The sequence below is a fragment of the Hyla sarda genome, chromosome 1 (genome assembly GCF_029499605.1).
Source record: "Hyla sarda isolate aHylSar1 chromosome 1, aHylSar1.hap1, whole genome shotgun sequence".
NCBI lineage: Eukaryota > Metazoa > Chordata > Amphibia > Anura > Hylidae > Hyla > Hyla sarda.
The window spans coordinates 365,695,052-365,718,075 of record NC_079189.1 but is presented as its reverse complement, the minus strand read 5'-3'; the positions used below and the strand labels follow the sequence as shown (position 1 = coordinate 365,718,075).

At 40.4% G+C, this 23,024-nt stretch overlaps 1 protein-coding gene across 11 annotated transcripts in view; it reads left to right on the top strand.

Moving 5' to 3' along the window:
• Window positions 1-23,024, top strand: part of TRPM3 (transient receptor potential cation channel subfamily M member 3) — a 714,607-nt gene that overhangs the window by 550,386 nt on the left and 141,197 nt on the right. For 7 of the 11 annotated variants that reach the window (XM_056523078.1, XM_056523076.1, XM_056523082.1 and 4 more), the window contains 3 exons: window positions 19,375-19,410; window positions 19,576-19,716; window positions 20,731-20,760. In XM_056523078.1, coding sequence (XP_056379053.1) covers window positions 19,375-19,410; window positions 19,576-19,716; window positions 20,731-20,760 — 207 coding nt within the window. The remainder of the gene's footprint in view (window positions 1-19,374; window positions 19,411-19,575; window positions 19,717-20,730; window positions 20,761-23,024) is intronic. The other 4 variants (XM_056523079.1, XM_056523077.1, XM_056523084.1 and 1 more) reach the window with 1 other exon arrangement.

Below are 23,024 nucleotides of genomic sequence, written 5' to 3'. Positions count from 1 at the left end.
CAATAATATAGGAGGACAATACTGTTGTGTGGATTGGCTAGTATTGGATCATGCTTCAGAAAATCACAAGCGTGCACTATTATCTTGATACATACTACTCCTGTGTTGGACACTTCACCATCAAATTTTATTGTAGAGTTTTTGTTCAATGTAGAGACAGATTATTAAAATTATTATTAGATCAACAAGCATGATTTGTGAAGAAATCTTCAGTTCTTTCAGTGTAAGAAAATTCATATTTGTGCAAATAAAATGATGTCGGGATTCAGTATGGATAATCCCATTATTGTCATTTTATATATATATGTGTAAATGTGATTTATTTTTAACATGTCTGGTCTGTCAAAGAACTATGATATTCACAAATCTCTGATTGTTAAATATAGTTTAATAATTACTGTGTTACTTAGATATTATGAACTTTGCCTGAATGAATTAATATATATATATATATATATATATATATATATATATATATATATATATATATACATATATATATATATGTATTCACTCATTGTCAAAAAATATAATGTACCCAGAAGGAGTTTTTGGAATTAACTAAAATAGGTTATGATAATATCTAGGTCACTGCAATATTAGAGCAAAAAGAAAAGCTTATTGAAGAAAACTGTACAATTGAAAGAAAGTTGTAGTACCCTGTTGGGCCACCTCTAGCCTGGATACAAGATTAGATACAGTTGGGATTGAAGGCATACAGGTTCCATCCATATGGCATCCGTTTGCAACTGGGCTTGGAGATCCTACATACTTATAGGTTGCTGAAGCTGGCATCACAGTTGGTCCCATAAGAGCTCTGTTGGCAATAAACCTGGCAATAAAGCTGGGCAAAAACGTGATGCAATCTGGTGGAGATATTACTGGAAAACCCTTGCTATGTGTGGGCGAACAATATCCTGCTGAAAAATGATAGTTGTTAGCCCTGTCATGGGAGGCTACACATGTGGCTGTACATATTGCTGAGCTCATAGTGTCCCTTATATCCCTAATAGCGGTTATCTTGGGAGCAATCTCCATTTCATCACACCAGCAGTTGAGCGTGCCATTCCATAGTGAAGGCAGGATGGAATCACTCACCACAAACAATGGTGGCTGGGTCATTATTTGAACGGACATATAATGGGGGCCATAACACCAAATTTACTTCTGCTAAGCACCGGCAGGAAACTGTAGGAGCTGCTCATGCTTGTCAGCAGATAAAACAGTCCTCCTCTCTACTGGTGGGCCATTCTGGAGCCTGTACATCATGGCCCTTATTTACTAAGAATGGAGTGTAGGTTTCTTTGTGGGTTTTATGTCCATACAATTTATTTTCCACTGTATTTGCATTTTCCACTTTCCCTACATTTTGCTTTATTTTTTACACATGCTCTGATCTGTAGGGTTTTTCTAAGCTCAAATCCACCACATTTTCTGTAGAAACCTTTTTTTTGTGAAAATGCCAGGAACACGCCCCTTTTCAGTGACCACGCCTCCTTTTCCAAATGGCCATGTCCCTTTTTTGGGTTTTCTTTGTAAAATGGAGAGTTAGTCGGGGTTTTTTTCAATTCTGGCACAAATTCTGGAGCAAATTCTGGCCAAGACAGAATTTCGCGCGCAATGCGCCAGAATCTGGCACGCAACCTGACAAAACATGTCTGGTTTGCAATAATAAATGAGGTCCCATGTGCGCATGCCCTTACATATCTGCTACTCCGAACACCTCCTAAGAGCTTGGCCAGAACAGCGTATACGGTGGCAATTTGTTAAAACAACAATCTGTCAACTGGGCAAGATGTCTTCAAGTACATTGTAGAAGCATGTCTAGCACTTAACAATCTCTCACCAAGAGGCACACTACCAAAAAAGGTAGAGGGAAGAAGCACTTTTATGCCCTCTTGTGGCAAGACCAGTGTCTAATCAGACTGCACCTGTAATCATTTACATATCTGCCTAAAACATAAGTGCATTTCATGTTTTGCAGCAATCCGACATTTCTATCTGGGCGCATTATACTTTTTTGTCAGTAAGTGTATATACCTCCTTTAAAGGGGTACTCCACTGGCAAGCATTCCGTTCGGCAAGCGAAAGCTGTTTTTGCGCTACGGGGTCGGCCATGCCCCTCGTGACATCACGGCCACACCCCCTCAATGCAAGTCTATGGGAGGGGTGTAACGGCCGTCACGCCCCTCCCATAGACTTGGATTGAGGGGGCATAGCCGTGATGTCATGAGGGACGTGGCCAACCCCCACAGCGCAAAAACAGCGTTCGGAACATTTACTTCCGAACGCTGGCCAGTGGAGTACCCCTTTAAGTAGTAGTGTTATTTTTATAGATAGTTTAGGCTAGCACTAAATATCAAGGCATTTTCAAAAGATACACACTATTAGTATATTAATATAGTATATTTGTGGCACTTTTGTATATTTCGTTCAGGTGACATTGATCTTATACAAATACATCCCTTAGTTGAAATGATAGGAAGGACTAAGCGGTGCCCTAATAGATGTTGAATACTTGAGCAGGCAATTGCTGTCGTATTCATAACTGCCCAAGATAAAGCAGAATACAGAATCGTTCGCTCTGAAGAACAGTTTCCAGGTTTCTGCTTTGTTAATCCATAGAGCTACATGAGTCACAGCCATGATTCAGAAATTACTGAATGCCTGGGCACAGGTCTCAAAGGAGAAGTCTTTGCATATGTCATTGAAGAGGCACATTGGAGCAGTTAACATCTTGAGTCCCCTCCTATTCTCTATATTCACATGATAAGATGAGATCAGTATTCATGATTTCCTTAGGTTAAATCATGGTTTTGTATATACTGGTTTACTTTATAGGAACATGTTTAGGATTGATACCATTAAAGGGGTACTCCACCCCTAGACATCTTATCCCCAATCCAAAGGATAGGGGATAACATGATTGATCGTGGAGGTCCCTCCACTGGGGACCCCCGCAATCTCTCCTGCAGCACCCCCATTTCTCAGCTACACAGAGCGAGGATCGCTCTGTGGTTGATGACGGGCGATGCAGGGGACAGAGTATCGTAATATTATGAGGGGGCGGAACTGTCACATCACGATACTCCGTCCCCTGCATCGCCCATCATCAGCCATAGAGCGATCCTCGCTCTGTGCAGCTGAGAAACAGGGGTGCTGCAATAGAGATCGTAGGAGTCCCCAGCGGCGAGACCCCGCGATCAGACATCTTATCCCCTATCCTTTGGATAGGGGATAAGATGTCTAGGGGCGGAGTACCCCTTTAAGAAAAGCTAAAGATGTCCACGTTGCTATTTCATATGAACTGTGTCAAGAATACAATCCAGTATTGCACTTTGCTAAATAGACATAGATGTAAATGATGCACCATCTATGTACTTTGCTTGCGCTGCAGGTACTGATGTTGGGCCCCCGCCACACAAGCAGAGCAATGGTATAGCCAATTCCAAACAACAAGACAATTCCTTTATAACTTTTCCTTAGAAAATGAAAATCTCTATTTAACTTACTATATTGTACACCTGACTCCTGTGGGTCAAAAAGAAGATGCTTTGTGATGTGACTGGAGCCCACATTTACATATCTGCGTTTGCAGGTGTAGCCAAGGGGGTTCTTATTGTGGTCATATACATTTACAAAAGTGAGAAAAGCTCAATGAGAAGAGAGTCTAAGACTAATGTTGAATGGTGTTCATATTTTTTGTGATTTCCAACTCCAGTCTGAAAGTGATTGATCAGATACATGATGTAATAGCAATGTATCATTTCAGCTAGGGTAACTTTTTTGATGCTACTTTTCTAGGTCATTACTGATGGGAGTACAATAAAATATTATTTTCTTATCCTTTCTTATCCCCCCTAATTCTAACATTTTTATCACCCATTGTGAGTTCAAAAAGACAGACACATTTAGACAAAGAGATCACAGGTTATATTGTGGATGAAGACCACATTAAAGGGGTACTCTGGTGGAAAGTTGTTGTTTTTTTTTCAACTGGTGCCAGAAAGTTAAACAGATTTGTAAATTATTATTAAAAAATCTTAATCCTTTCAGTACTTATCAGCTGCTGTATGTTTCACAGGAAATTGTGTAGTTCTTTTCAGTCTGACCACAGTGCTCTCTGCTGCCACCTCTGTCCATGTCAGGAACTGTCCAGACTAGGAGAAAATCCCCATAGCAAACATATGCTGCTCTGGACAGTTCCCAACATGGATACAGGTGTCAGCAGAGAGCACTGTGGTCAGACAGAAAAGAGCAACTCAACTTCCTTTGGAGCATACAGCAGCTGATAAGTACTGGAGGGATTAAGATTTCTTAATAGAAATAATTTACAAATCTGTTTAACTTTCTGGAGCCAGTTGATTTGAAAAAAAAAAAAATCACCAGAGTACCACTTTAAAATGCATTAGATTCTTTAGTTATCCTACTAACATACCATAATGAAGTGGGATCAACCCTTCTTTTCTTTCCGATCACTCTCAGAATTAATTTAGACCTGTTACATGTGAGGAACATCTGTCCTTTAGCTTGCACAGCATGTGTTATGGTGCCATAAAACACCTGACATCCACCCTTTCCCTAAGCAGTGGTTAATCACATGACTTTGTCAATACAAGATGTTCTTCATAACTTCATGGCCCCCTCTAGAGTTTCCCATCTAGTGATGACACTATTAAAGAGCATCAGTACAGCCACAAGACATTGTAGGTCTCCCAGTGGTGTTATTGTGTTTATTCTGGTAGGAACTGAAACATTTTATGTTTTTGTGAACCCATTTTGCTGTTTATGAGCAAGAACAGTAATTCATCTGTGAATAATGTATATTGACGTTTTCCTAGTGGTTTCCAGCATTGCTTGGAAAGTGTGCTCCCTGGTAAAGACGTATGGTGTTTTGTGTCCAGAGTTATAATCTATGTTGCTTGGCACCACCATCATCATAAAAGACTTTTACAGTAATCAATTTTTAAATGGTGGTCTTACACAAGCAGCTGAGACTTCTTAGTTATATCAGCAAAATAGCTAATACATGATTTTAAAATCCTGAATAATCCCAAATTCAGTTCCCATGGTCCCATGACTAAATATTACCTTTTTCTGTTAGATGACCTTTAACATAATTGCAACTGGATTCATTTAAAAAAAAAAAACACTCATGTGTCTAGGAACTGGTGTCTAGAATCTCGACCCACCGCCAGGGGCGGATCCAGACTCTAGTTTCGAGAAGGGCACTATCAGAGTATCGTACGGTGGTCAACACGCCCCCTCCCATAGACTCGCATTGAGTGGGCATGGTGTGACATTACAAGGGGCGTGGCTTTGACATCACAACCCCCACAGCCCGCACTCAGAGTTCGGAACAAAATGTTCCGAATGCTGGGGCAGTGGAGTACCTGTTTAAGTATGCAGCGTAGTTCCCCCACCCTAGGTAGGCAGCATAGTTTCCACACACTAGGTAGGCAGCATAGTTCCCCCACACTAGGTAGGCAGCATAGTTCCCCCATGCTAGGTAGGCAGCATAGTTCCCCCACACTAGGTAGGCAGGATAATTCCCCCACACTCGGTAGGCAGCATAGTTCCCCCAAACTAGGTAGGCAGCATAGTTCCCCCACATTAGGTAGGCAGCATAGTTCCCCCACACTAGGTTGTCAGCATAGTTTCCCCCACATTAGGTTGTTAGCATAGTTCCCCCACATTAGGTTGGCAGTATAGTTCCCCCCCACATTAAGCTGGCAGTATAGTTCCCCCACATAAGGTTGGCAGCATAGTTCCCCCACATTAGGTTGGCAGCATAGTTCCCCCCACATTAGGTTGGCAGTATAGTTCCCTCTACATTAGGTTGGCAGTATAGTTCCCCCAAAATTAGGCTGGCAATATAGTTTTAACATATTAGGTTGTAGTTCCCCCACATTAGGTTGGCAGTATAGTTCCCCCCACATTAGGTAAGCAGTATAGTTCCCCACATTGGATTGGCAGTATAGTCCCCCCCCCCCCACATTAGGTTGTAATTCCCCCACATTATGTTGGCAGTATGTTTCCCCACATTAGGTAGGCAGTGGCCCCCACAGACATACAGCCTTCAGCCACATACAGTGTATGGCTTGAGGCTGTATGTCTGTGTACTGCCCTACTTCAGTGCTCTGACCACCGCTCCTCCGGTCAGGGGTCATGATCTACTGATATGGCGTATATCTTTCAGGACACAGGGATGTCCCGAATGTGACGGAGGAAATTAATCGGGGGGGGGGGGGCAATTGCCCCGTGCCCCCCCCCCTTCCCCCTGGATCCACCACTGCCCACTGCTCGTGTACAGTACAAGAGGATTTTGCATGGCCATTTCTAGGTCTCCAAACGATCCGGGGCACGGGCCATGGGCGTGGCTGAGGGTGGAGCCACAAAAAGGAGGGTCCAAGGGGCAGGGCCACTTAATGTCGCATGACTATAAAAAAAATGTTGTTCCTTGCATTGGGGTTTAAGGTAGGGGTTAGTGTTATTGGCTGTTAGCTGATGTTACTTCAGGACAGGGAACACAAGTGCAAATGAGGAGCGTTATAACCATAGCACGGATTATTAGGTGAGACCACTCTATGTTCTAAGCTGAGGTGGGGTTCAGGTGACAGAATGAGTAGCAGGGGGTTCAAGTTTTTAACAGGTTCCCTACTTGAAGTGAAGTGATGGATGCTTGTGCTGTAGAGCGCTGCGGAAAATTACTTCAACTATAATAATCAAATATACCAATTTTTGCCATTTAAAACTACAGCTCCCAGTATGACCTTAAGTATGTGTTAAGGTTATGATGGGAGTTGTTTCATAACTGCAGAACTACAGTTCTGATGGGACAGTCAAGCAGCATACACAATGATATCAGTGACTACAGGTGACATCTTCTCTATAGTTTTCCCTTATCTAATTCAGATGTACATACCACCAAGTCCAACTAAATGTTCTCTCTGCAGAACTTGACGCCCAGATGGCTCCTCACTATGTCAGCGCATTCTGATCCTTTATATGAAAACAATAATTACTATAATACTGCCAAACACTGTATACTTTGAATATAATACTGGCACACACCCTCTGAATATAATTTTGACACACTGTACACACTCTGAAAATACTAGAACACACTGTACCCTCTGTATATAACACTGCCACACACCATACCATCTGAATATAATACTACTACATACTGTAACCTCTGAATATAAAACCTCCACACACCATACCCTCTGAATATATTACTACCACACACTGTGCCCTCTGAATATAAAACTACCACATACTGCACTCTCAGTATTATAGTCAGAGAGTGCAGTATGTGGTAGTATTATATTCAACCACCTACTGCGCTCTATGAATATAATACTGCCACATACTGCACTCTCTGAATATAATACTACCACATACTGCACTCTTTAAATATAACCTTGCTGTGCATCCTCTAAATACAATACCAAAATGTATTGTGGCCCATAAAAACCAAACTAGCATTCCAGAGGTATAGTGTATATATAAAGAATTTCTGGGGTAAACACTCTGATCCCCCCCCCCCCCCACATAATAATAATAATGTCCTCTGTCCTGTGCCCCTAACATATAATGCCACCTGTGCTGTGCCCCTCACATATAATGCCCCCTGTCCTGCCCCCTCACATATAATTCCCCCTGCCCTGTCCCTCAGGGGGCATTATATGTGAGGGGCACAGGACATGGGGCATTTTATGTGAAGGGCACAGGGCAAGGGGTATTATATGAAAGGGGCACATGACAGGGGGCAGTACATATATGAGTGGCACATGTCAGGAGGCCTTATATGTGAGGGGAAAATGACAGGGGGGCATTATAGGTGAAGAGCAAATGTCAGGGGGCCATTATATGTGAGGGGCACATGACAAGGGGCCATTATATGTGAGGGGCAGATGACAGGGTGGTATTATATGTGAGGGGTACATGACAGTGGGCATTATAAGTGAGGGGCAAATGTCAAGGGGGCATTATATGTAGGGGGCACATGACAGGGGAGCCACCCTGTCATGTGCCTGCCACATATAATGCCCCCTTGACATTTGCCCCTCACTTAACCCCTTAAGGACTCAGCCCATTTTGGCCTTAAGGACTCAGACAATTTAATTTTTACGTTTTCATTTTTTCCTCCTCGCCTTCTAAAAATCATAACTCTTTTATATTTCCATCCACAGACTAGTATGAGGGCTTGTTTTTTGCGCGACCAGTTGTCCTTTGTAATGACATCACTCATTATATCATAAAATGTATGGCGCAACCAAAAAACACTATTTTTGTGGGGAAATTAAAACGAAAAACGCAATTTTGCTAATTTTGGAAGGTTTTGTTTTCACGCCGTACAATTTATGGTAAAAATGATGTGTGTTCTTTATTCTGAGGGTCAATACGATTAAAATGATACCCATTATTATATACTTTTATATTATTGTTGCGCTTAAAAAAAATCACAAACTTTTTAACCAAATTAGTACGTTTATAATCCCTTTATTTTGATGACCTATAACTTTTTTATTTTTCCGTATAAGCGGTGGTATGGGGGCTCATTTTTTGCGCCATGATCTGTACTTTTTTTTGATACCACATTTTCATATAAAAAACTTTTAATACATTTTTTATAATTTTTTTTGAATAAAATGTATTAAAAAAGTAGGAATTTTGGACTTTTTAAAAAATTTTTCGTTCACGCCGTTCACCGTACGGGATCATTAACATTTTATTTTAATAGTTCGGACATTTACGCACGCGGCGATACCAAATATGTCTATAAAAAATGTTTTTTACGCTTTTTGGGGGTAAAATAGGAAAAAACGGACGTTTTACTTTTTTATTGGGGGAGGGGATTTTTCACTTTTTTTTTACTTTTACTTTTACATTTTTTTACATTTTTTTTTACACTTGAATAGTCCCCATAGGGGACTATTCATAGCAATACCATGATTGCTAATACTGATCTGTTCTATGTATAGGACATAGAACAGATCAGTATTATCGGTCATCTCCTGCTCTGGTCTGCTCGATCACAGACCAGAGCAGGAGACGCCGGGAGCCGCACGGAGGAAGGAGAGGGGACCTCCGTGCGGCGTTATGAATGATCGGATCCCCGCAGCAGCGCTGCGGGCGATCCGATCGTTCATTTAAATCGTGAACTGCCGCAGATGCCGGGATCTGTATTGATCTCGGCACCTGAGGGGTTAATGGCGGACGCCCGCGAGATCGCGGGCGTCGGCCATTGCCGGCGGGTCCCTGGCTGCGATCAGCAGCCGGGATCAGCCACGCATGACACGGGCATCGCTCCGATGCCCGCGGTTATGCTTAGGACGTAAATGTACGTCCTGGTGCGTTAAGTACCACCTCACCAGGACGTACATTTACGTCCTGCGTCCTTAAGGGGTTAAAAAGGCCCCTGTCATGTACCCCTCACATATAATGGCCCCCTGACTTACACATAAAAGGGCACATTATAAGTCAGGGGCACATAAGAGGGGGTCATTATATGTGGCAGGCACATAACCCCTAACATATAATAGCCCCCTGTCATCTGTCCCTCATATATAATGGCCCTTTGTCATGTGCCACATCATATATAAGGGCCCCCGACATTTGCCCCCAGGGGCGGTTGCATGGGGGCAGATACACATAAAAGGGCCCTTATATATGATGTGGCACATGACAAAGGGCCATTATATGTGAGGGGCAGATGACCGGGGGGTCTTATATGTTAGGGGTCATGTGCCTGTCACATATAGTGACCCCGTTATGTGCCCCTCACTTATAATGTGACCCCCCCCCCCCCCCCAGTTTTAATAATTCCCCTGTACCATATAGCACGCCAGCTCTGTCTGGCTCTGCAGCTTTCCCTTCCGCAGCGTCACCCTTCTCATACGCTGTTCCATTCTTGCAAAGTGTGAGCTGCGGGGACGTGATCTCCAGGAGCTGATGCGATGATGTGACATCATCACGCTTGCAGTGGATGGTGTCCCCGCGGCGCTCACTTTGCAAAAATGGAACGGCGTGCGAGTAGGGTGAGGGATCGGTGGAGCGGGAGCTGTCCCACTCCACCATGCTATAGTGCGGGGGGGAAGGGGTTTGGGGGGAATTTTCAGGCCGATTCGTGACTGCTTCTGTCCCTGATAACAGACCTGCCTGCGCACCGCGGTATACACGTCTGTTACCAGCAGCCCCCCGGTCTGTTAAAGGGCCTGCCCTACAGTACTGTAATCAATAAAGCAGGTGTCCCACCGGCGCGCTGCCACTGGCAAGTAGCAGCCTGGTTGCGTGGCTACTGTTTGCCAGCACAGACACAGCATGGAGTTCATACATTCGGGCAGGGGCGGACACAGACAGCATAGGGCCCCTGTGCAAAGAACGTGCCTGCCCCCCATACATCAATTGTTCAGGTAGGAGATAAATATGAGATATGAGATAGATAGATAGATAGAGATAGATAGATAGATAGATAGATAGATAGATAGATATGAGATAGATAGATAGATAGATAGATAGATATGAGATAGATAGATAGATATGAGATAGAAAGATATGAAATAGATGGATAGATATTAGATAGATAAATAGATAGATATGAGATAGAAAGATATGAAATAGATAGATAGATATTAGATAGATAAATAGGTAGATAGATATGAGATGGATATAGATAGATAGATAGACAGATAGATATGAGATGGATATGAGATAGATAGATAGATAGATAGATAGATAGATATGAGATAGATAGATATGATATAGATAGATATGGTATAGATAGATAGATAGATAGATAGATGTGAGATAAATAGATAGATATGAGATAGATAGACAGATAGATATGAGATGGATATGAGATAGATAGATGTGAGATAGATAGATAGATAGATAGATAGATAGATAGAAAGATATTAGATGGATAGATAGATAAATGATAGATAGATAGATATGAGATAGAACGATATGAAATAGATAGATAGATATTAGATAGATAAATAGATAGATATGAGATAGAAAGATATGAAATAGATAGATAGACATTAGATAGATAAATAATTAGATAGATATGAGATGGATATAGATAGATAGAAAGATAGATAGATATGAGATAGATAGACAGATAGATATGAGATGGATATGAGATAGATAGATAGATAGATATGAGATAGATAGATAGATGTGAGATAGATAGATATGATATAGTTAGATAGATGTGAGATAGATAGATATGATATAGATAGATAGATGTGAGATAAATAGATAGATATGAGATAGATAGACAGATAGATATGAGCTAGATAGACAGATAGATATGAGATGGATATGAGATAGATAGATGTGAGATAGATAGATAGAAAGATATTAGATGGATAGATAGATAGATGATAGATAGAGATAGATAGGTATAAGATAGATACAGTAGATAGATAGATTATAGATAGGACATGGATATTTTTTTACCAACCATGGTGCCCCCAGATGTTGCAAAACTAAAAAAAATACTACTCCTGGGCCTTTGGCTGTTGATGTATGCTGGGAGTTGTAGTTTTGCAACAGCTGGAGGCACCCTGTGGGATGGATAGATCGATAGGTAGATAGATAGTGTTTTCCAACCAGGGTGTCTCCAGCTGTTGCAAAACTACAACTCCCAGCATGCCTGGACTTTAGTTTTGCAACAGCTGGAGGCACCATGGTAGGAAAACACTGATCTATGCCCAGTCAATCTATCTATCTCAGTGTTTACCAACCAGTGTGCCTCCAGCTGTTGCAAAACTACAACTCCCAGCATGCCCGGACAGTCTTTAGCTGTCCGGAAGTTGTAGTTTTGCAACAGCTGGAGGCTCCCTGGTTGGGAAACACTGCCTTAATGGATTAATGATAAATAAACAAGCAGTGTGTCCATATGTTGTGGCCCCAGTGGGGTCACTTTCCCTCCTCCGGGGTCCACAGGTCACCTACAGGTCACATTACAAGAACAATTTTTTGAAAAATCGTGGCAAAAATGGCGCAGTTTTACCGCGATTTTTCAAAATCGCGGTAAAAACCGCGCCATTTTTGCCACAATTTTCCCCCAAAATTGTTCTTGTAATGTGACCTGTGGACACCGGAGCAGGGAAAGTGACCCCACTGGGCTGCTACCCCCCAGCCCCAGATTATACTGCTAGTGAGAAGAGAGGCAGGACAGGGGACATAACTTCCCCTCACAGCCGCTGTGCTCCTGGGAGGCCTGTCAGCTGTCGGCCTCCGTCCTGTTCCTGTGCTAGGGGCGGAGCCATGAATCAGATACCTTCATCCCTGCGCTACTGCCTGTCTCTCTAATGATACCGGAGCAGCGCAGGGATTGTAACAAAAATAGCGCTTGTCTGAGTGGGGTTCGGGACAACTGTCCTGGATCCTCACCAGCTGCACCTGTCTCTCAAGGGGGCCCTTGGCCAGTGCCTGAGGGCCCATGTGTAGTGGCGGGCCCCTGTGCAGCTGAACATGCTGCACATGTGATTTGTCCGCCCCTGCATTCGGGGCACCAGCGGTTCACATTCGGGGCAGGTGCCCCGAAAGTTTTAACGTAGTGACGCCCCTGGGATTTGGAGAGTGGGAATGGGTCACTGAGTATATGTGACCACCAACACTGGACACAATAGCTGGTTATTCTGAAAGGAACAATAGGGGATGCTGTAACATCCCATGCTATGGCATAGCTGGTGTTTGTGGTGTTTTATTCAAAATGCAGCATGTTCTGGGTACAGCTTTTGTCTAACATTATCCTCTTAAGGCTATGTTCACATGGCAGAATTTACGAGCAGAATTTTGTGAAAATATTCCACTTAAATATTCCACTGCAGCAGAGTCTTGATTGATTTCAATGGGATTCTGCTGCAGTGTGCATGCTGTAGAATTTTCATGGCAGATGTTTTGCCGTGGGAATGTTTGTGGAAAAATTAAAGCTGTTCAATGTTTCTGCATATTTCGCTTGGATATGCATTGCCGTATATGGAGATGACAAATTTCCGTGCAGTCCTAGCACCGCCGAAACAAGTAAATGCGCAGAATGTCCGCTTGTATTTTATGCCATGTGAACTTGGCCTTAGGCTTCTGTATAGAAATGAAAAAAATGGCACCAAAAAATGTGTAAAAGGGTTTGAAATTTAAAGCAAAGTGTATGGAAGAAATGTAAGGCTCAGCAAAAATGCTCAAAAAAACACCTAATCTACTGCAGAGCATTTTTGATGGCAAAAACGCTGCGACCTGATGTTAGCAGGATGTCAATATTGAATTATAAAACGCCAAGCGATTTGGGCAGTTTTACAAAATCTATGAGAGTGCTTTCACTACCAAGTCCGTAAAGTAAATTTTAAAAACATGACACGCATAAAATATATATATATATTTATGTTTTATATATATATATATATATATATATATATATATATATATATATATGTATATACAGTACAGACCAAAAGTTTGGACACACCTTCTCATTCAAAGAGTTTTCTTTATTTTCATGACTATGAAAATTGTAGATTCACATTGAAGGCATCAAAACTATGAATTAACACATGTGGAATTATATACATTACAAAAAGGTGTGAAACAACTGAAAATATGTCATATTCTAGGTTCTTCAAAGTAGCCACCTTTTGCTTTGATTACTGCTTTGCACACTCATTCTCTTGATGAGCTTCAAGAGGTAGTCACCTGAAATGGTCTTCCAACAGTCTTGAATGAGTTCCCAGAGATGCTTAGCACTTGTTGGCACTTTTGCCTTCATTGGGTTCAGATCTGCTGACCGTGGAGGCCAGGTCATCTGGCACAGCACCCCATCACTCTCCTTCTTGGTCAAATAGCCCTTACACAGCCTGGAGGTGTGTTTAGGGTCATTTTCCTGTTGAATAATAAATGATGGTCCAACTAAACGCAAACCGGATGGAATAGCATGCCGCTGCAAGATGCTGTGGTAGCCATGCTTGTTCAGTATGCCTTCAACTTTGTATAAATCCCCAACAGTGTCACCAGCAAAGCACCCCCACACCATCACACCTCCTCCTCCATGCTTCACGGTGGGAACCAGGCATGTAGAGTCCATCCGTTCACCTTTTCTGCGTCGCGCAAAGACACGGTGGTTGGAACCAAAGATCTCAAATTTGGACTCATCAGACCAAAGCACAGATTTCCACTGGTCTAATGCCCATTCCTTGTGTTCTTTAGCCCAAACAAGTCTCTTCTGCTTTTTGCCTGTCCTTAGCAGTGGTTTCGTAGCAGATATTCTACCATGAAGGCCTGATTCACAGTCTCCTCTTAACAGTTGTTCTAGAGATGTGTCTGCTGCTAGAACTCTGTGTGGCATTGACCTGGTCTCTAATCTGAGCTGCTGTTAACCTGCGATTTCTGAGGCTGGTGACTCGGATGAACTTATCCTCCGCAGCAGAGGGGACTCTTGGTCTTCCTTTCCTGGGGCAGTCCGCATGTGAGCCAGTTTCTTTGTAGCTCTTGATGGTTTTTGTGACTGCACTTGGGGACACTTTCCACCTAGAATATGACATATTTTCAGTTGTTTCACACTTTTTTGTCATGTCTATAATTCCACATGTGTTAATTCATAGTTTTGATGCCTTCAGTGTGAATCTACAATTTTCATAGTCATGAAAATAAAGAAAACTCTTTGAATGAGAAGGTGCGTCCAAACTTTTGGTCATATATATATATATATAAATATATATATATATATATATATATATATATATATATATATATATATCTCAAATACTCCCCCACACCACCTGTTAACTATTTTTTTGAAAAAAAAATATGCAGGACATTGACGTAGTCCACCGAATCCGATGTAATCCACAGCTTACACGTATCTAAAACTAGAAGAAAAGAAAATTGTGTTAGTACATTTTGGGTCCTCTCCCATGGAGAGAGCACCCAAAAGGCACATAAAGCAGTGTTTTCTAAATTTCTAGCTATTTCTAAACTACAGCCCAGTTTAAAAAAATGGCAAAAAAAAGTGAAAACCTTGCCTCAGGGTAACTCCACACATGGGTTATACCACGTGGATTTTCCACAAAGGATTACAGAAGCAGCTTAGTTGATAAGATTTTAACAAATGTCATCTCTACATACCAAATCCATGTGAAAACTGACCTACAGTTTGGAATTTTATATCTGCAGTGATACAAATTTTAACCATTGGGGGAAGTCAAGTTCTGCAATGCCCCATATATGTGTGGTTGCAAATTACATTTGCTGGTGTTTATCTGGAAAAACCTCACATGTAAAGCTACCCTTAGTTTATGTTCATACAATGTTTTAGCCTTATTTTAGATGTAATTGTAAACAGCTAAAAAGACAGAACAAAGGCACAAAAAAAATCTGAAAAAATGCAGTTTTTTTCCTTTCAATTTTTTTTTATTTTATTAGCTATTTATGGCTCAAAATACGGCTCAAAAATTGTGTGCCTCCCACTATGATCCAAACTTGGTTTAGGTGTTAAAACTGCATAAAAAAAACAAAAAACTAATTATAACCTGCATAAGTAGAAGGAGAGTTTTTTGTGTAAATCATAGGAATAACTTGTGTCTCTTCAATTCTTTGAAGAGCATTTTTGGGGGATTTTTTGTAGAATAATCCATTTGGAGAACTAATGACAAATATTAATCCGAATATCATGATAGTGGATAAATAGGGTAATAAGAAGATAATTTCCAAATCATCCAATAAATGTTCACAACATCGTCGCAAACATCTTGGACTTGGTAGACTTGTGGAGCAGGTGCAGTAAAGGTCACATAAATATTTGTTGATCACATAGTAGTTTACCAAAGCTTTTTACAGTATGTCTCTCGCTTCTCTGTTTGCTAAGCATTTCAAAAGCAGAGACGGCTGGAAATCTACTATAGTAAAAAGAGCAGAGAGCACCATCTTGTGGAAACAACACAAAAATACAAAAAAAAGTCATTTTCTCTAACTGATCTTGGATATTTTCAGCAGAGGTTTTCTACCTCTGAAACTAAACAAAATGTTTCTATTAAATCTTGAAACACATTATACAATGAATAAGATTCACTAACATGAAATCAGAAAATCCTATACCAAAATTCTAAGAGAATGATATGGAGTTATGTTGTAAGATTGTAGCCCTGGCTCTTGCAGGCAGGGACCTTTCTTCCTCTGTGTTTCTGTATTTAAAGGGGTTATCCAGGAAAAAAAACTTTTTTATATATATATCAACTGGCTCCAGAAAGTTTAACAGATTTGTAAATTACTTCTATTAAAAAATCATAATCCTTTCAGTACTTATGAGCTTCTGAAGTTTAGGTTGTTCTTTTCTGTCTAAGTAATCTCTGATGACATGTGTCTAGGGAAATGCCCAGTTTAGAAGAGGTTTGCTATGGGAATTTGCTTCTAAACTGGGTGGTTCCCGAGACACGTGTCATCAGAGATTACTTAGACAGAAAAGAACAACCTTAACTTCAGATGCTCATAAGTACTGAAAGGATTAAGATTTTTTAATAGAAGTAATTTACAAATCTGTTTAACTTTCTGGAACCAGTTGATATATATAAAAAAGTTTTTTCCTGGAATACCCCTTTAAACCCTTATCATATGTACAGCACCCTGAAACCAAGGGTGCTGTGAAAATAAATAGTAATAATAATAATGCTTTACTTTGTCTTGCTGAAAATAAAATTATGTGGAAATGTAACAGCTACATTCTTAGTACAGTTAGAAACACATGCACAGTGCAGCTATAGTGAGCTGTCCAAAAAAATGTAAACAAAAATTACATGGATGCCATGGCTGCCACAGGTGCCAATGTGCTCCGCACAAACAGTGTTCAAGTGAAAAGAGAGGAGCAAATGATCGCTCCCATATTTCTTGATCATGATATCAGTGCTGGCAAGGGGACCTGTGTACAAGCTTTATGGTGCCTGATGGTAGTATCCACCAAAAGCAAAGATGGAGAGACAGGTAGGTTATATGTTAGGTCTTAGGCTATGTTCATATAAGAAAAAAAATGCACTTTGCGCTACTACACGCCAAGATGCTGGCAAAATGAGAGCAGAAAGCTTTAACTAGGGTATTTGGCTAAAAAAAAAATCTTTGTTCCTGACGTAGGACGGTACAGTGATCCCTCAACTTACAATGACCTCAACATACAATAGCTTCAATATACAATGGTCTTTTCTGGACCATTGTAAGTTGAAACCAGACTCAACATACAATGTACAGACAGTCCAGATCTGGGAAACATGTCAATGAACTGACCAATCAGAATGGTCATTCACTGGTAAAACTCCTGTATTACTGAAGCGTATGCACTGCCTGGTGTCTGGTAGCGCCCCCTTCAGTACAGGGAGGTATTACATGTTCTGTACACTTTACCTGTACCAGGGTTAGCTGCTCCTTTGGACACCAGGTGAGGGCGGCTCCATGTTACTTTTTTAGGACATTGTGTACTGTACAGGACCCCGAAGAAGCTCCTGTCCTCTACATAGACCAGTGTTTCCCAAGCATTGTGCCCCCAGCTGTTGCAAAACTACAACTCCCAGCATGCCCGAACAGCCTTTGGCTGTCTGGGCATGCTAGGAGTTGTAGTTTTGCAACAGTTGGAGGCTCCCTGCTTGGGAAACACTGACATAGACAGTGATTTACAGCTCCCAGCAGATCTTTCTTACTTTTATATATAAGGATTTGCTTTATCTATATTAGTTATCTACTTATTTTTCTTTAATTCTCACTTTTTCCTATTTTTGGGTGACATTTTGGTGCCTTTAGAACCAATTACCAGCTTTCCATAGAGTTCTGGTCTCAACATACAATGGTTTCAACATACAATGGTCGTCCCGGAACCAATTAATATTGTAACTTGAGGGACCACTGTATGTTGTTTACTGATTACTGTCTTTTTTTAGCACCCGAATAGTTCCCAACTCTGGTTTCATTCACTGAGTTTTCTCCTCCTAGTCCAATGCTATATTTTTGTTGTTTGGATTATTTGTACATGTTCTTATTGTTCTGTCCCTCAGAGAATCTTGTCCCCATACAATAGGTATGTTGATAAAACATATCTGACATTGTTATTTCCTGCCCAAAGCAATAGTTGAAATGCAATCCACACTGCAAGTTCAACTCAACCTCCAGAATAATGTTTCAGTTTCTGTCTATAATGTAAGTTGCCCAGTATTGTGGATGTTCTCCTTCACAGTTGTGGTTGTGATATTGATATTGTGCTGTCTCATATCAGTGACACAACCCAAAGAAAGGATTTTAAGTTATTTTGCAATAGATTCTCTGTGGTCAGGATATGCTCTCCATGACCTGACTGAAGATTCATAAGGCAAAGGTAAGCTATAGCCTTACTCTTTAACTGTGGACTGAATGTGAACAACATAGACCTGGTGTGATTGTTCATACATTAAGGGAGTGCTTGTCCTGATGGTAGTTGTCACACTATAGTTTGCAACAACTATTTTCAGTGGCATCTGATGTGACTAGTTGTCTCTAAATCCTTTGGTAGGAATCCCTAGTTTAAGAAAGGCTTATTTCAGTCCATTACATTATTAAAGGAGGTATATCATTATACCAACTTCTGACATGTGCAAATGGTCATCGGTCATGAGTCATCAGGGTGGTCCCCAGTTTCTTCTCCCTGCCCTGCCAGCCTTGATTGACAGATCTTTATCCGTTTGGGTATAGAGAGCAACCCTATCAAACAAGCCTGGTGTAGTTAGGGGAAGCCACAGATGAACGTGGCTCAGGCAGCCTGAAAGTGACAACAAGTTCCCTTTAAAGGCTATAAACACCTTTTAAGAAGATTTTTTTCATTAAAATAATTTTTTTCCATAGATCTTTATAAAAAAAAATGTACTTGTGTTCTACAGTTTCTGTCATCACTAAAGTCCTTCAGAGAAGCTTTTCTCTACAGGCTTCTTATCTGCCGTTCTGTTCTCTCCTTATCCAAATTCTAAGCTGATTTCTCATAACATCAAAGGTCAACTTTAACATGGCCATTAATCAGCTTAAAAGTTTCTTCAGAAGAAAAATTAAAGACCTATGGATAAATTGATTGTATCATAATAAATATGAAGCAAGAATGCAAGACTTTAAAACAAATAAAAATTGTTTTCAATTGAGTTCTTCAGACCTGATGCTCCTGAATTTAGACCAGTATTCAACTGAAATCTAGAAAAGGGAAAACAAATGGGAAAAATGTGTACCATTGTACTCATGGCCGACAGACACTACTATGTACAGGCAGCTGTTTAGTTTGTTGACAGCAGTTGGGGTTATAAGTTGTAAGCAACTGTAATGTTCCTCGTTTCCTGCACCTTCTTATTTCATTTATGTCTTCTTTCCAAGCGAGAATATCCAGGTTTCGGTTGGATCTATTTTAAGGTGAATTACATAGCCTAATATATTTCATTTCTTTCCATGCATTTCAGTTCATTTACTTAAATATTTGCTACAATATTTGGTTGTTGTCTCTTTATAAACGTTGATGTCACCTCCTGTTTTTTGTCTGTGTGCGCCTCCATTGTTTTGTGTGTGCCTTTTTCACAGGGAAATTTACCTCCAGACTACAGGATAAGTTTGATCGATATCGGTCTTGTTATTGAGTATCTAATGGGAGGAGCGTATCGGTGTAACTACACCAGGAAACGATTTCGAACTCTGTATCACAATTTGTTTGGACCAAAAAGAGTAAGTTAGTAATAATTAATATTTATATCCGATGCATCGTTCATTCATGTACATAAATGTTTTAGGAGGTGGATTTTTGTGTTTTGCTTTTGTAAAGTTGACTTAAATTAACATTTGGGTAAACTCTAGGATTTCTTATGTGAATTTTGACCTAAAATCAGAATAACAATAAAATTAATTAAAATGCCTTGGCAGAATATTTGGTGAAGGGGTACAAGTTACTGGTCAGGTCTCTGGACCTCTGGAGTGGAGGACTTATAGCAACCAACTGTGTTACTGCTTTTATTATCTAAACATGTTCTGAAATATAAGAGTTGGATTTGGATATGATATCCACATATATGTGATATCCATTGTTTTCAAATTGTCTATGTTTTAAGCCTGACACTAGGCTGTTATACTACTTTTATCAGTTATGTTGCTAAGTGGTTACATAGACAAAAGAACCTTTAGCCACGGAACTGCATAATTCAATGTTACAACCTTCCATAGCGCATTACACAACTTTAGAACAAGAAGCCTGCATATATTGTGAAAGACAACAAAATATATTGGGAGCACAATAGGTCCCTACTTGAAACAAATATTTCCAGCTGTTAAAAACTATTTTGCCCCTGGGACACAAGGGAGTAAGTAAAACATAAATCATTTGTTTCTGTCTCCCTTCACAGCTAGGAATGAAGCTCCCCAAATCCCAAATCATATTAACGCTTTCTGATTACCTTGTTATATATGTTTTATGAGCACATTAAATCTTATATCAAACTCCCCACACAGCTCCACCTTTGCTCTACTACCAGTAAAAACTTAATTTTGCCTTTTGCTACTTTTGCTTATAAGCAAAAGCAAAACAGTCAGTCTTTTAGTTACCTTAACAAGTGGCCTAAACTGTTAGTGGCCTTGTGCTGTTAATAAACAAGGAGAATACCATAAATACAATGAATTAGTGTTACAATTGTATGTAGGCAATACTTTATATTCATATGCCATGTTTGCTGTTCCTTTCCCTAACAGCCAAAAGCCCTAAAGCTACTTGGAATGGAGGTAAGTGTCTACTCTTGTTTCTTTCACCCTTCTGTATGTAACACATCAGTGTGGCAGAATAATATAAAAAAAGCTATGGTGTAACTTTGCGTTAAAGAGTTATTTCACCTATTAACAGCTATTCCCTATCCATAGGATACAGGATAAGTATATGATCCTCAGTTTTCCGCCATTCTCTTGATCGTGGTGGGTCCCGGCAATCAGATCCCTTGCAATCATATACTATCTTGGGGATAGGGGATACGTTTTAACAGCTGAAATTCCACTTTAAGGACGGACATATAGGTTTACAGCATATTATCAACACCAAACAACACTTTGATCAGTTTGGGTTGAGTGTTCAGACCTAGATCAGACACTAGAATGAGCCAGGAGAAGAGCAAATGAAGTGTGTTCTCTCCTGGCTCTAAGGCACTGACTGAGACAAACTTAAAATGTTAGTCTACAGGATTGTCTTGGTCATTGGCACAGAGAATGGGGACAGAAAACTTATCTCTAGGACATGTCAATAGTTTTTTAAAGCAACAGTTACAAGTCATCGCAGTGTTTATTTTTTCTTCAGCCTTTGAACCCATGGTGTCAATTTATATTATTGTGTAATATGCTTCAATTACCTCCAAGCACTGCTTAGTACCCACACTAGGAACTACTGTAGTGCAAGTCCCTTATATTTTACTGCTGTCTCTGACCTTTCCCAGCATTTCATGTGGCCAAAGGCAATATGTCATAAGTCATATGGTCCAGAGAAGCGGGACTGTGCTGCAGTGGGTGGGTGGATAGCATTACATAGATATCCCTTCTACCTTGATATCCACCCACCCACTGTAGTATAGCCACGCCTCCTGGGGACCATGTGACTTATATAAATAACACAAAGTGGTGCAAAAAGCTAATAGAAACATATTAAACAGTAAAATAACTTGCCATCATGGGCTCAAAAGCTGTAAAAAATAATCCTGGATAGCCCTTTTATGAGGATTATGCTACACCAAATAGAAGCACCAAAACGGTTCTCACTGTATAGGTCTAGTGTAACACATGAATTTAACTCTGATCAAAGAACTAAACAGTAAAGGAGCATTTTAAAATATATATGTGTTTAATAATCATAGAACGATATAACATAATAAAAACAATCCACCGAAAAAAGAAAAAACAAGGGTACTGAGAATCAGATATTCATTTATCAATATTAGTGGGGATATATCCAAATCAGCAAAAAGTTAAATGTATGTATGTATAAATTCATGCTGAACATATCCCCAAAAGTTAAGTGACAAGTGCTTACAAATAGCATCCTAATGTGCAAAATATATGATAGCAACATGATAGGGTACATGTAGCACACAGGATCACACCCCAGTAACCCATCAGTCCTCTCTAACTTATTGTCCCTGCTGTAGTAAGCATGGAAACTATACAAAGGTGTATAGACATCAATGTAAAGTAGATGGCCCTACTCTTTGCAAAGTGTGTTACGCTCTTAGCATAATTTGTTTTGCCCAAGATGAAGTGCAGCTACTTTAAAGTTGACACATCTGTATGTCTAAATTCAAATATAATTGTTGGAGATCACAACATATTAGACCAAAATCCATAATAAGGCATATGCTGTGGATGTATAAAATCACAGTACTGTACGTGCTAAAAATAGCAGCATGTTCTATCATATACCTTATTATGGAGGTCTTCTCCATTGGTGGAAGCCATTTTCAGGTCTCTCCAGAGATGTTCGACTGGGTTCAAGTCAGGGCTCTGGCTGGGCCACTCATAAACAGTCACAGAGTTGTCCCTAAGCCACTTCTGTGTTGACTTGGCTGTGTACATAGGGTCACTGTCTTGATGGAAGATAACTCTTCAGCCCAGTATGTGGATCAGAGCACTCTGGAGCAGGTTTTCATTAAGAATATCTCTGTACTTTTCTCCATGTATGTTTCCCTCAACCCTGACCAGTTTATCTGTCCCAACTGCTGAAAACACTCCCACAGCATGATGTTGCCGCCACCATGCTTCACCATAGGGATAGTACTGGACAGGTAATGAGCCATGCCTGCTTTCTTCCAGAGATGACACTAAGAATAAAGGTCAAAAAGTTACATTTTGGTTCATAAGAGAGACCAGAGAATAGTCAGACAGTCCTTTATGTGCTTTTGTTTGCATGCAGACAAGATCTTTTTAGCTCAGCCAGAGTGACCATTTGGTTCTTGATCATTCCCTTTACCAAGGTCCCCCTTCCCTGATTACTTAGTTTGGCAGCCAGCTCT